At 41.5% G+C, this 14896-nt stretch overlaps 1 protein-coding gene across 2 annotated transcripts in view; it reads right to left on the bottom strand.

Moving 5' to 3' along the window:
- The window catches only part of DMGDH (dimethylglycine dehydrogenase), a 64147-nt gene that overhangs the window by 14404 nt on the left and 34847 nt on the right, over positions 1-14896 (bottom strand). For both annotated transcript variants that reach the window (XM_046000310.1, XM_046000313.1), the window contains exons 12-14: positions 14565-14782; positions 12539-12696; positions 9524-9583 (exon numbers count right to left, since the gene is read on the bottom strand). In XM_046000310.1, coding sequence (XP_045856266.1) covers positions 9524-9583; positions 12539-12696; positions 14565-14782 — 436 coding nt within the window. The remainder of the gene's footprint in view (positions 1-9523; positions 9584-12538; positions 12697-14564; positions 14783-14896) is intronic.

The following is a 14896-nucleotide window of genomic DNA, read 5'->3' as shown; positions in this document are numbered from 1 at the left end:
AGGGAGCCTGCTTCCCTTTCTCTCTCTCTCTCTGCCTACTTGTGATCTCTGTCAAATAAATAAATAAAAGATTTTTTAAAAATTGAGCATTAACTATATCTATAATATGTTAACATTTAAAACCAAAAAAAAAAAAATATAATCAAAGCAAACACAAAAATATTAGTAAGTGATAAAACTAAATATTAGTTATTACTGATCATTTTTATACTCCAACTTTCTAGATCTATAATATTTCTCTTAATTTTATGATATATATATAAATAGGTTATGTAAAGAAATAATTGGGATACTTTTGTGTACTGTGAACTGGATTCCACATTTTAAATTAATTATAAAATTCAGTGAAAAAAGATGAAACCGTTTTCTTTGGCATTATGGATCCAATAAGATACCCTGCTTATTAAAACGCCAAATCCCAGAAATACTATGAACATTTAATAAAACAAGTTATTGGGGACCCAGATGTTTATTATATTATTTTCTACTACTTTATGCATATTTTGATATACAATTATAATGATGTTTTAGCAACATATAGTAATTCAAAACAATTAAAAAAAAAAAGAAAGGAATGCCCTCAACCTGATAAAGAGCATCTATAAAAAACCTATAGCTAACATCATACTTAATAATGAAAGACTCGGGGCGCCTGAGTGGCTCAGTGGGTTAAAGCCTCTGCCTTCAGCTCAGGTCATGATCTCAGGGTCCTGGGATCGAGCCCTGCACTGGGCTCTCTGCTCGGCAGGGAGCCTGCTTCCCTTCCTCTCTCTTGGCCTGCCTCTCTGCCTACTTGTGAGCTCTCTGTCAAATAAATAAATAAATAATCTTAAAAAAAAAATAATGAAAGACTCAAGCCTTTCTATCAAAGACCAGGAACAAGTAACAATTCTATTTAACAGTTCAAAGTTCAACCAGCAGAAGTACTAGCTAGTGAGGTAACACAAGAAATAAAAAGGGCATCTAAATTAGCAAAGACAAAGAAAAACTATTTGTACACAACATGACTGTCCATGGAGAAAATATAATGGGATCTACAAAAAATACAAAGAAGTACTAGAACCACTTCTGAGTTTAGTGAAGTTGCAAAGTACAAGATCAATATACAAAATCCAACTGTTTTCTTTATACTAGCAGTAAGTTGAAAATTAAAATTACCATATAAAGAGTTATCAATATGAAATACTTAAGGATCAACCTATAAAAAGACATGCAACATCTGCAAACTACAAAATATTTTTGAAATTAAAAATTATTGAAGTAAATGGAGAGATATATCTTGTTCATGGGTTGAAAGACTTGAATTGACCTACAGATGCAATGCAATTCCAGTCAAATTCCAGGATTTTTTTTTTGATAAACTGACAAGCTGATTCTAAAATTCGTGGAAATTCAAAGGACCTCAGATAACGAAAACAACCTAAAAAGAACACAGTTACAGGCTACCAAAACCCGATTCCAGCTACAGTAATCAATACAATATGTTGCTGGAAACAAGAAAGACCTATAATCTAATAAAAGAGTCCAGAAATAGTCCTCAACACATAGGGACAACTTTATATTTGACAACTTTATATTTGTGCCAAGTGAAAGAAGAAATTGTGCCATATACACACAATGGAAACCTACTTAGTATTAAAAGGAAGGAATTATTCATGCATAAAATACCACAGATGAGTCTCAAACCAATTTTGCCGAGTGAAAGAAAGAAAGAAGGAAGGAAGTATATATTGTAGGATTCCATTTATATAAGACTCTAGAAAATGCGGGATGCCTGGGAGGCTCAGTTGGTTAAGCCGCTGCCTTCAGCTCAGGTCATGATCCCAGAGTCCTGGGATTGAGTCCCACATCAGGCTCCTTGCCAAGCAAGGAGCCTGCTTCTCTCTCCTCCTCTGCCTGTCTGCCACTCTGCCTGCTTGTGTGCCTTCTCTCTCTCTCTGACAAATAAATAAATAAATAAAACCTTAAAAATAAAAAGGACTCTAGAAAATGCAAAGTGGTGTCTTGTGACAAAAAGTTCCTTGGGGACTAGGTGGGGATGGAGGGAGGGTTGGGAGGGAGGGACTGCAAAAAGGCCTGAACCAACTTCTGGGGATGAGGGATGGGTTCACCGCCCTCAGTGTGGGCAGGGTTTCACACATGTATACTTGCATTAAAACTTAGCAAATGGTGCCCTTTCAATACATCCACTTATTGCACTTTTAGTTAAGCTGTTAAAATAAAAAAATAATTGAAATACAATAAAAGCAACCTAAAGAATTACTTCAATTTATTCCTGGATGAGGGTTTCCATAGAGTTGCAGATTTTAAAGCAGGCAGCTGAACAGCACAGTTAAGCTTTTAGGATGGAAACAGAGTATTGTTTCCTACCAGAAGTTGGATGTATATGAGGATACTGATGCAATGACTGTTTGCTTAATATACTCTGACACGTTTCATGAATGATAAACTCCCTCTCAGCCTAGGTTTTACTTTCCTTTTTCTTTCCTTCGGTTTTTTCTTTATCATTTAGCAATGGAAATGGGTAGGAGAATAAGGATGGCTTAGTTGAAATGTCACAATTCCATATACTGTACTGGAGGCTTCAACTACTCTTCTAGGTGGTGCTTCATAGGTTTTTAGACTTATAAGGGAGCCCTCATTTTATAGACTAGCAGTCTCGGGAGCAAAATGAAATTAAGTGGCTTTCTCAAGGCCACACAGCTAGAATTTGGTGACTTTTTTTAAAAAATCATTTACTGCCCAATTTAAAAAAAAAACAAAATAAAACCACACATGCACAAGAAAAGAGAGCTAGACAGATTTGGAGCTAGATATATATATATTATACATATATTATATATATATATATATATATATTTTAAGATTTTATTTATTTGACAGAGAGAGAGATCACAAGTAGGCAGACAGGCAGTGGGGGGAGGGCGAGGAAGCAGGCTCCCTGCTGAGCAGAGAGCCCAATGTGGGGCTCAATCCCAGGACCCTGAGATCATAACTTGAGCTGAAGGCAGAGGCTTAACCCACTGAGCCACTCAGGCGCCCCAGAGGCAGAATAAATCACCTGTACCCTAGCCAGAGTAGGTCACAGATTCACTAACTTCCAATTCACTCCAGATTCTATAGCACCTTCCTCTGACCAATCCACTTGTCTTTCTGTTCTCCTGCTTATTGACAGGAGCACAGAAGGCATAAGGCTAAAGAACTAAGAGAGTGGTTGTCAATCTTTGTTGTGTAATAAAACCAAGAAACTTAGACCCTACCCCCAGAGTTAATCCAACTGGTTTGGTCAAGTGTTCTCAACCTTGAGCAGGCATCAGAACAACCTGGAGAGCTTCTCAAAACAGGTTATTGGGCCCCCAACCCCAGAGTTTCTGATTTGGGGATGGTACTCAAGGACCTGCATTTCTAACCAATCCCTAGGTAACATAGGTGCTGCTAGTCTGTGAACCACACTTGAGAACCCCTGGGGGTGGAGCCATTTTTAAGAAGTTCTCCAGGATGGTAATATACAGCTCGTTGAAAAGCATCAGTCTAACACAATCAGTCTCAACCTTCTTTAAAATCACCTGGGGGATTAAAAACACAACCCAACAAAACAAAACACTGAAGCTTGAATTGTTACCTCAAGAGATTTTTAAATTGGTCTGGTTGCAGCATGAAGCTCAGATTTTTTAAGCATTTTATGATTTTTTAAAGATTTTATTTATTTATTTGACAGACAGAGATCACAAGTAGGCAGAGAGGCAGGCAGAGAGGAAGGGAAGCAGGCTCCTTGCTGAGCAGAGAGCCCGACTCAGGGCTGGATCCCAGGACCCTGGGATCATGACCGGAGCCAAAGACAGAGGCTTTAACCTACTGAGCCACCCAGGTGCCCCGCATTATATGATTTAAAAGACATACTCTAGATGATTCTAACGTACAGCCAAGATGGAGAGTCACTGAAAATTTTCTGCCCATTACTATGATACCTAAAATTTCCCTAGAGGTACGTACTTATACCATGCATGAGACATCCCTTTCTAACTTGTTTGTGAACAATGATTTATTTTCACTTTGATGTTTTAATAATGTTAACACTTATTGAATAAATAGAATCTAGTAAGCCCGGTGATGCTTTGCCTCTTTTTGTTTTGTTTTGTTTTGTTTACTAGTCATGCTTTAAATAATTTTTTCCTCAAAGAGAAACCCTGTATTTTCTATGAACACTGTCTTCTATCTTGTGGTTATTGATGTAGGAAAAGATGTTAGGGTTCAAAACCAATGTCCAGGAAAGAATTCTTGAGACGTCTTTGGTGCAAAAAGGTAGTTTTAAGAAAGCACAGGGACAGGACCCATGGGCAGAAAGAGTGCACTGGGGTCATGAGGAGTGGCCCATTATTTACTTTCAAGTTGGGAGGGGGTTAGGGATAGCCTAAGTCTCTAAGGAATTTTGGAAGCAAGGTTTCCAGGACCTTGAGGAGATAAGCTATTGTTGGGAAAAGGTCATTTATCACTGTTTAGTAAAAACTCAGTCATGAGGGGTCCCTGGGTGGCTCAGTGTGTTAGGCGTCTGCCTTTCCCTCAGGTCATCATCCCGGGGTCCTGGGATTGAGCCCTGAATCAAGCTCCTTGTTCCAGCTGGGATCCTGCTTCTCCCTCTGCCTCTGCCTGCCACTCCCCCTGCTTGTGCTCTCTCTCTCTCTCTCTCTGTCAAATGAATAAATCAAATCTTAAAAAAAAAAACAAAACACTCAGTCATAAGACTCTTCAGATGTGTATCAGTGGGTCATATGCTTGGGAATGATTGCCAATATGTATCTTGGTGGGCAGAGATAAAGGAAGTTTCCAAAGGAATTTTTATGTTAAAGTAGACTTACAGGCTCCTGAAGGAGGCTAAGATTGCCCTTTTGCCCTTAGCAAAGAATTAACTTTGAGGCAGCTGTGTCCCTAGAGGGAAGTCACTCTGCCTGTTTCAAGCACTTGTCAATGGATGGTGGGTGGTAAGGAAATTTAATAGTATTTCTTTTGCCTTTGTTTCCCACATCAGTTATCATCACTTTATTCCATTTCTACTGGTTAGGAGCCTATGATACGATAAATGAGAAAAAGAAAGAAATTGGGGGTGGAGGAGATTTTTTAAAAATTTTAATCTTCTTAAACATGTAATATTTGTACTTCAGTCTCTGAATCTTGGCTGGAGTTCTCTCTAAATGAACAAAGATTCAGCATTTCCAAGAGGAAAATTCCAATACTACATATGATTCCATCCTAAGGCAGCTGATTTTTGCTCATGGTTAATGCACTTTATTTCTAATTTAAAAAAACAAAAACAAAAGCCACCACAAGAAAACAGAATCACTAATTTTACCCAAGAAGTAGCTTCCTTTGTAATTATAATACTAGTAATAACGATGATATAAGTTGTTTCAGGTAAAGGGATTTTAGTTGAGGAGATTTCAAAGTATCTATTTAATTCTTCTTGCCTGTATCACCACCCGGGTGAACGGCTCCTTTTCAGGCTCTACGCTCACTGTCCACAAGATGGCACTGTTGCGTACAGCTACACGGCCTCGCTGGAGTCCAATGATGGTTTCAAAATATTAACAGTGAGTCTTAACAGCTTTAGTTCCTGAAATACCATTTATTTCAAGCCTCGTGAGATCGGAGAGCCATCAGGAGTTGGACCATCAACCGTTAGACCTGCAGCCTCGCCAAGTGTTAATAAATAGTACTTACTCATTGTTGATCAGGAAGGAGAGCGCTTGTGGGCATGGCTGAGCACTTCACACAACCCCACACCACAGGAAGGCTAGGGCTCAAACCACTCTCAGGAGTAAGGCTGGCAAGTACCATGCACTATCTTCCTTTGCCATCTAAGATTGCTCAGCACTCCATTTTTCTTGTCCTTACTCTCCTACTGGTTTTGACAAGAACACAGTTCTCTCTTAAGAGGCTTGATGGCCCATCCCCTAGGCCACCTGTTTTCCTTCTGGGTATGGTTAAAGAGGCTACTCTGATCCTACCATAAAATACAAAATCAGTTACAACAAACACATGATTGTGGGAGGCATCAATCAATAAAATGTAGAGCGTGCATATTTTAGGATGATGTTGCCAGAAAAACATGGTTGGGCAATTATTCAAGGCTGATTGGCCCATGATGCGAAGGGACCTTGCTGGGGAAAGCGGTGGGTGAGAAAGCCTCACGGTGAGATCAGAGGTCACCTCACCTCTCTCTGCTTCTGTTTCCTCTCCCTCAAACCAGGTGGTACTGAGCCATCTCCCTGGACCCTCCTAGCTCCCACACAGCCTGCATCCTATGGTAATTTTCTTCCTATTATGGCTTATCAATTGCTGTGTAAAACACCTAAGAGCCAAGCAAGAAACTCTACATGTTTGCTTCAAAGGGAAAGAAAAAAGGGTGCCTGGGTGGATCAGTCCATTAAGCATCTGCCTTTGGCTTGGGGCTTGATTCCAGGATTAATCGTCTGCCTTTGGCTCAGGTCTTGATCCCAGAGTCCTAGGATCAAGTCCCAAGTCAGGCCCCCAACTTAGTGGGGAGTCTGCTTCTCCCTCTCTCCCTCTTCTGCTCTCTCTCTCTCTCTCACTCTCTCTATCAAATAAATAAATATGTTTTTTAAAAGGGTTTAGGGGCACCTCGGTGGCTCAATGGGTTAAGCCTCTGCCTTTGGCTCACGTCATGATCTCCAGGTCCCGGGATTGAGCCCTGCATCAGGCTTCCTGCTCAGCCAGGAGCCTGCTTCTCCCTCTCTCTCTTTGCCTGCCTCTCTGCCTACTTGTGATCTCTGTCTATCAAATAAATAAATAAAATCTTCTAAGTAAAAATTTAAAAAAGGGTTTTAAACAATTATAAAATGCTGCTAAATTTTGTTTTTATTGGTATATTATGGAAATATCAACATTCCTCTGTCTCAGCTACTGCTGCAGTTTTCATAGACCACCAAGTTTCCAAAGCAATTTGAATGGACATTATATATTCTTTATAATGTAGTATGAAGCCAGATTGGTAACATTTTTTATTTACCTTCACGTTTTTGTTTTTAGGCACAGAACGTGAATTATGAAGTTACACAGGTTCACTTACAAAGTTAGTTTTTCAGAAACCTGCTTCATCTTAATGACTGCTGCAAAACAAAGATGAAGTTGTTGTGAAACCACCGTACTGGATCTGGGCAACATGGATTCCACCTAGTCATCAGTCCTGAAAATAGGCTAGCATCGCTAAGACAGCCACTCACTACCAGAGTCCACACAACTGAAAGACACTAGCTCAGTTAGGTCTAGGTCCTTGGGCTACGTGGACCTGCACCCAACGAAAGCATTAACGATGAACTCTGTGACACCAAAATGAGAACCCACAATTCAGAAATCATAAAAAGCATACCATAAACCAAAATCATTCTCTGTTAAACAGCTTAGTTGTGAGCCGGGCTTTGGTTATTGAAACAATTTAAAGGAACTAATAAATATACAATCCACACCTGCTTATAATCATAAAGGGGGTTTCAAAAACCCAATTTCAACACGAAGAGCTCGTTTATCTGTGCCTTCTCCCCAAACAATAATACCCAAACACTGTGAAGCAAGAGGGTCAGTTATCTATTACCTATTATTATAACAACGGAACTTTAGTGCTTTCAAGAGTCAGGCCATTTTTATCCTTATTTTAAACCGCTAAACCAAGACTTCTGTTATCAGAAGGAGCAGCCTGCTGGAAGGGTCCGCCCAAATTCCAAGCACCTGCTTTCTCTGGTCTGGAGGCAGATGGTACATCATAAAAATAAAAGTCATAGGGAAAACGAACAGAAAGCTATTCCCTTTAAAACCCTTAAGGAGGTTCTCTTTCCTAAAATCTAATACTATAAATATACATGTTGATGTTAATATCTTAGCTTGGAATTTGGGAACTTGAGGGAGGGGCATTAAAAAAAAGTTTCCTTAGCCTGATTCATACGCATGTGTTCACATAGTTCCATAGAATGGGAAAGCGGCCTTTACTTGAGCTTATTAGCACCTCAACAGGATGGTTTATTTCTGGAATTCTAACAAGTATCCTACACAGCAGCAGCTGTTGTCCTCTCCTTCAATATTTCCACTCACTGCATTGCTGTTAAGTTCTTTTCCAGTAACTAAGCCACTACTCAGTGGGTGTCTGAGTCAGCTGGGGCTGCTGTCACCAAGTATCACAAACTCGGCGTCTTTAACTACAGGGAGTTATTTCTCACTGTTTGGGAGGCTGGGAAGTCAAACATGGAGGCATTGGCCAGTTCAGCTCCCCTGTGAGTGTTCTCCTTCTGGTTTGCAGACAGCTGCCTTCTCCCCATGTCCTCACAATGTAGACAGAAAGCGAGCTCTGGTATCTTCTCATGAGAACCCTCATTCCATTGTGGAGATTCCACCCTCATGGTCTCACCAGAACCTGATTACCTCCCAAAGGTCCCACCTCCAGACACCATCACATGGGGATTAGGACTTCTTCGTATGCATTTCGGAGGGACACAACCATTCATTCCGTACAAAGGGATCACTTCCTTTATTAGCTTTGGACTTGTATAGATGATTTAGGCGGTAATACATCTGCTTTTCCACAATAATTATGTAAGATGGTGCTTCTCAAACCAGAATCAAACCAGAATCCCCTGCAGTGAATCAAAACACGGGTTTCTTGGCCTGAGCCCCAGAGATTCTGACTTAGCAGGTCTGGGGTGAGATCTGAGAATCTGTATTTCTCACAAGCTCCCAGGTGATGCTGATGCTCTGTCTGAGGCCCACACTTGGAAAACTACTAATGTAAGGGCACCTGGGTGGCTCAGTCCTTAAACATCTGCCTTCTGCTCTGGTAATGAACCCAGGGTCCTAGGATCAAGCCTCACCTCCTCAGGCTCCCTGCTCAGCGGGGAGCCCGTTTCTCCCTCTGCCCTCCCTCTGCTTGTATTCTGTCTCTCTCTGTCAAATAAATAAATAAAATCTTAAAAAAAAAAAAAAGAACTACTAATGTAGGGATTCCCACCGGACTGTTAATATCAGTTATATTTGTATTGGCTTCTCGGTAAATACCCATTTTCCGCTGAACATATTTGAAATGTCGCACTTACATACAAAAGTGTCTAATAAGCAGATGGACAGATCTGCTGAGGGGAGACTGCTTTCCGCTGTGAGCACCCAGGGAGAGTGCATTAATGCTGATGTTCGATGAGCTAACGTGTCACTGCACAGATTACCAGGATTGACAAGACTGTCTCCTGACATCTTCTCCTTAGTAATTTTTATCCCAGAATTTAGATTTGCTCTTTAAAGTTGCTGGATTCTGCTATCCTACATCTACAAGCACACTGTAATGGTTTGGACCGATCCGTAATTTTGACAAAAGCTTAATACAAAGCCCCCGAGCAATGCTTAGTATTTATGCTCAAGCCATTTGTCCTATAACCACCCTTGCTTAAATTTTAAAGCATGTCTCTGTCACAAAACAGCCTCATAACTTTAAGATTTACTTCAAGAACACTTTAGAATGTAAACATACCTTGTTTAACTTTATAAAATATTCCAGTCCAGCTTCCAAGGGATTTGTATCACAGTTCATCTAAAAGAGAAGCACACATCTTTTTAAAAGATATTCTTTTCTTTTCTTTTTTTGTTTAAGATATTATTTTCAAGTAATCTCTACATCCAATGTGGGGCTTGAACTCACAGCCCTGAGATCCAGAATCACATGTTTTAACCAACTGAGCCAGCCAGGTGCCCCTAGAAACATACATTTTCAATCTTAGATGAGTGAAAATCATTTCAGTAACATCATCTTCGTATTTTATTTTTCAGTGAAGAGAAACGCTTTTGGATTTTGCACATAGATTCTGAAAGGAAAGTTATAGACTGGTCTCTAAAGTAATTTTTAATCTAAAGTTGAAATGTAGCTTGTCAGGAAATATTATCATTGGAATAGCATATTAGACCTTAAAATTCAGTTTGTTCCTGTGGCTCTTCTACTGATAATAAATATCTGAGGGATATCACAACATGCTGGTCCTCCCTGAAATAAGACTCTAGTATGTTTTTATATAATAGTTATATATAGTTAGGTCTTGAAAAGCTATTAGGTGATTTACTTATCTTGCAATCGGCCAGGAATCAGGACAAGCGGAGGAGAAAGCAGATGGTAGGAAAATGGCTTCGACAGAGTTCGAGAAAGAAAAAAGGAAACAGGGATTGAATATCTGCCTTTTCATTTATGGTTGAATAACTGAATAATTAATACAATACAATACAATACAATACACTTTATTTTTTAAAAGATTTTATGTATTTGAGAGAGTGAGTGAGAGAGAAAGAGAAAGCATGGGGGTGGGGGAGGGACAGAAGGTGAAGCAGACGGAGCAGAGAGGCCCTATGTGTGGCTCCATCCTGGGACTCCAGGATCATGACCTGAGCCTAAAGCAGACACCTAACCAAGTGAGCCACTGAGACATCCCTATAATACACTTTAAGTTGAAGCTAAAGCCACTCTTTGGGACTAGACCTGAAGTTCCTGGATTTTGTTTGTTTTCTTATTGTTCCCTTTTGCACTAAGAAAACTGGTCGAAACTCCATAAAAAGTAGCCAAACTTTTTTTTAAAAAGACAACATAGCACTCATATAAACAAGAGGAGTCATATAAACTTGTTTTATATGATATAAAATTTGGTCTCTCATACTTCCCAATCAATTTGAGCAACTCTAAACTTATTTTTCTGTCTGCTCAAAGTTTCAGAATTTCTCTAGAAAAAAATGAAAACAAAGCACAGGAGACTGCTGTGGTACCACCAGAGGGCGTGCTGGCACTGCTGGGAAATCCGAGGGCTGTGGGAGGAAGAAAAACACTTTAACACTTTTCGGAGGGCTGGGGGAAAAGCAAGGAGAGTGGAGAAATGGCTAACCCCAAAGGTGGCATCTGCTGCTTCATTCCTTGAGGAATGTGGGGACAGAGCTGTCTCTGTCCTCTATGTCTCTCCCTGCAGCAGCCTCATCGAAAGCTCCTGCTGTAGGCTGAGAATCCCCTAGTAGAGTGCCTCTCCTGAAAGAAAGAAAGAAAAAAAAAAGCAACTTGCCCCAAAGCCCTGGTTCTTTCAGTGGCTCCTGGAAGCTTCCTCTCTACCTCGAAGCCCACTTGCTTCTGCCCACAGTCTGGATGTCCCAAGGGCCCGGCTATGCCTTCAAACCCACCTTGAGCTCCAGTTAAATTCATCGTGTGCTAGGAACTTTATCTAGTAACTCATAACTTTGTAGGATAAAGATAAGCTTCATTTTAGGGGTGTCTCGGTGGCTCAGTCGGTTAAGCGTCTGCCTTTGGCTCAGGTCATGATCTTGGGGGTCCTGGGATCCAGCCCCACAGCAGACTCCCTGCTCAGTTAGGAGTCTACTTCTCACTCTCCCTCTGCCCCTCCTCATCCCCTGCTTGTGCTCTCTTTTTCTCTCAAACAAATAAATGAAATCTTTTTTAAAAATCAGATAATCTTCATTTTACAGAGAAGTAAACAGAGGCCCTGGAGGGTCAAGTTCACGTAGCTAATACATGATGGAGGATAAATTCAAACCCAAGAGACTGCACTCTGAAGTATATCCCTTATTACTATCCTTTATGTCACTTGTCAGGCCGCAAACTCAAGGAAACAACTTCTAAGGAGATATGAAAAAATTAAGGGGTCCAGAGATAGCCTGCCATTGGAGATAAAACAGAACAGACTCTGAACCACAGTTTGGCTATTTCTGTGTAATCAGAACCAAGTTGTTTACTGTTTCTCAGTGTGACTGTGTATAGAATAGGATCATTTAGATACCCCCCCAACTCCAAACCCCGTGCCCAAGAATCAGCAATAATAACTTCTTCAGGGAGAGTTGAGAAAGTAAAATAAATCATGCCCGTGAAAAACCCACAGAAACCCTTAGTCCCCGTTACCAACAGTGGAAGCAGGCTAGACCAACACATCCTAGATCACCAACTCTCTTCCTCAGAAACACACCTTTTGGTGTCATTTCCCCAAAAGGCACATAAGAAGAAAACGAGGATGGGCAACGTGACAGAAGAAGAGGAAGAAAAGCAGCCCTCAGACACCGTGGGGCGAGCAGCCCTCAGACTCCGTGGGGCGAGCAGCCCTCAGACACCGTGGGGCGAGCAGCCCTCAGACTCCGTGGGGCGAGCAGCCCTCAGACACCGTGGGGCGAGCAGCCCTCAGACTCCGTGGGGCGAGCAGCCCTCAGACATCGTGGGGCGAGCAGGCCCCCTAGAGAAGCTGCAGCTCCACACACACACACAGTCAGAGATGGATGTCTGGGGCTCTCGGCCAAATGGGAGGAGGTAAAGCAGAATAAACAGTGTGTCATAATTCCACCAAACTTTCAACTGGGAAATGAAGGAGAAAAACATCTTCCCTTAATTAGATAAAGTTATCTAGTAGCACATCATTTCTGACATAACAGCCAGAGCCAGTGTTGATGCAATTAAAGCTAGCCCTTACATCAAAGTCAGATAAACAAAACTGTAACGAAGACTAGCATCTCAAACCTCTGATCCCCAGGCTCTGAAAGCCTTCTCCAGTCTTAAGGCATTCATAGCGTATGTTCCGAAGTTATCGATTCCCTCCTCCTGGCCTGCATTCATGATAACGTCATAAAGGGCTGCAGAGTCTTCTCGTCTGTGGTACAGCTCCCAACCCAGCTCACCTGAAACAAACCCACAAGTACCACACTCAAGTGAGGTCAATGATCACTCGGTCTAATATGCATTAGCAAAAACACACAAATAAATGGAGTGTGTCCACTTATGTAATATAGATATGCTGGAGTTTTAAAAGACCAGCTCACCACAAAGTTGCAACAATCTCCCCCCTGCAAAGGCAGATGCCATATCACAGATGCATTCATGCCCCAGCCTGTCCCCCACACAGACAGAGATATCCTGGACACCTCTTCTCATGACACAGAAAGCTGGTAATACAGAACTTAATCTGGACCCTTGACCTCAGCTTCATAATGTTAAGTGAGTAATTAGCACAGCAGAGTTAATCACGATAAGGGGTTTGAGGTTTAGAAACCTCAACCCCCCGGGGCGTGTGGGTGGCCCAGTCGGTTGAGCGGCCAACTGTTGGTTTCAGCTCAGGTCATGATCTCCCGGTCCTGGGATAGAGCCCCAGGTCAGGCTCTGTGCTCAAGGGGGAGTGGGAGTCCGCTTGTGGATTCTCTCTCCTTCTCCCTCTGCCCCTTCGCCTGCTTCTGCTCTCTCACAAATGAACAAATAAATTTTTATTGAAAGACAGAGAGAAAGAAAGGGAAAGAGAGAAAGAAAGAAAGGAAGGAAGGAAGAAATAAAGAAAAGGAAGGAACATCAACCCCCAGCTCCTTGTCCACAAATCACAAGGCTTAAAAATATAGGCAATTGACAATTATTCAAATGGTCTTTACTATGGGCGAGCCATGAACCCTAATGCCCGCCACACTCCTCTTCTTCCCACTTGGTCCTTTTATTTACCATGAGAGCTGGGCAAAACCCAAAGGAAATGAAACCCAACCCAAACAGTCTGTCTGTTTTTTTATCGTGCTTATGTTTTATGCTAATCACTATTTTGCGAAGGTCAAGTGAAAGAAGGATGGGGGAAGTGGACAGTGGAAGCCCAGAGAAGAACTATAGCCTTTACCCTTTCTGTATGTTCTCCTTGTTCCCCAGTGTTGAGGGTTGATGCTGATGTGTTTTTCCAGGACACCACCAGAACATGAGTAACGTGTAACCGAATGAAGGCCCGGGCACCAAGTACTGTGTGAAAGAACAAGGAGGGCCAGAGCAAGTTGGAAGTGAGCCCACAGCACCAATGGGGACCCGAAGAACATTCATTCATTTCTATTTCAAATACACACTGTGCCCGAGGTTAGGTGCTATAAGAAGACTTCCCTAAAAGAGCCTTAATGGTAATCCTTGAACAGAGGTACTTGATACATTTAAGGTCTCTATAAGAGATTTTATCTATGGGAGACCATCTTTTTTTTTTTTTTTCTTTTTAAGATTTTTAAGGTTTATTTATTTGACAGAGAGGGAGCACAAGCAGGAGGAGAGGGAGAAGCAAACTCCCTGCTGAGCAGGGAGCCCAATGTGGGGCTCGATCCCAGGACCCTGGGATCATGACCTGACCCAAAGGCAGGTGCTGAACCTACAGAACCCCCCAGACGCCCCATGGGAAACCATCTTGAATGTTCCTAGAGTCAGTTGACCTGAATATGCTGTCAACCCTTCTAACTATTCTAACAGCTATCCTCTTCCAACTTTTTAATCTACCCTTCCGAATAATAAGATGCTGTGGGATTGAAACAATGATTGGAAATCTGGGAAATGGCTCTCCCAGACTAGGAACGAACAGACTTATTATTTTAAGAGTTGGACAGGAGAAATCTTCCTCCACAGTTATATAAAAGTCAGTGTGTGTGTGTCTGCAAGGGCATGTGTGTATGTGTGCGCACAGGCATATGTTCATTTGTGCTTGCTTCTTTGACATTTTAGAGACCTCCTCTGAAATTTTAGAGAGTTGTTTTCCAATTCTTACCAGTGTAAGATATCCTAATAGCAGTGACAGGAATGTTTGAAACCTTTAAAGACTTGGTTTGAAGAAACTTGAAAACATTATCACTAAGATCTTCAGCGGTCAGTTTCTGAAGAACCTTTCTTGCATGGGGCCCTGCAACACCAAGGACCCCAAGCTCATCGGTTATGTTTTTAATTTCAACATCATATCCACCGTTGACAGCCTCTTCTTCAATCCATCTGCATTTGAGTCACAAACATTGTGTTAAATCTTGCTTGAATAATGCATGTTGGTAACATATTAATTCTCTGAAGACATGTTCTGTGTCTAGAATTACCAGGAAGTCCCCAGAG

The sequence above is a fragment of the Meles meles genome, chromosome 3 (assembly GCF_922984935.1).
Source record: "Meles meles chromosome 3, mMelMel3.1 paternal haplotype, whole genome shotgun sequence".
Lineage (NCBI taxonomy): Eukaryota > Metazoa > Chordata > Mammalia > Carnivora > Mustelidae > Meles > Meles meles.
The sequence above is the reverse complement of the archived record's forward strand: the minus strand, read 5'-3'. Positions and strand labels throughout refer to the sequence as shown.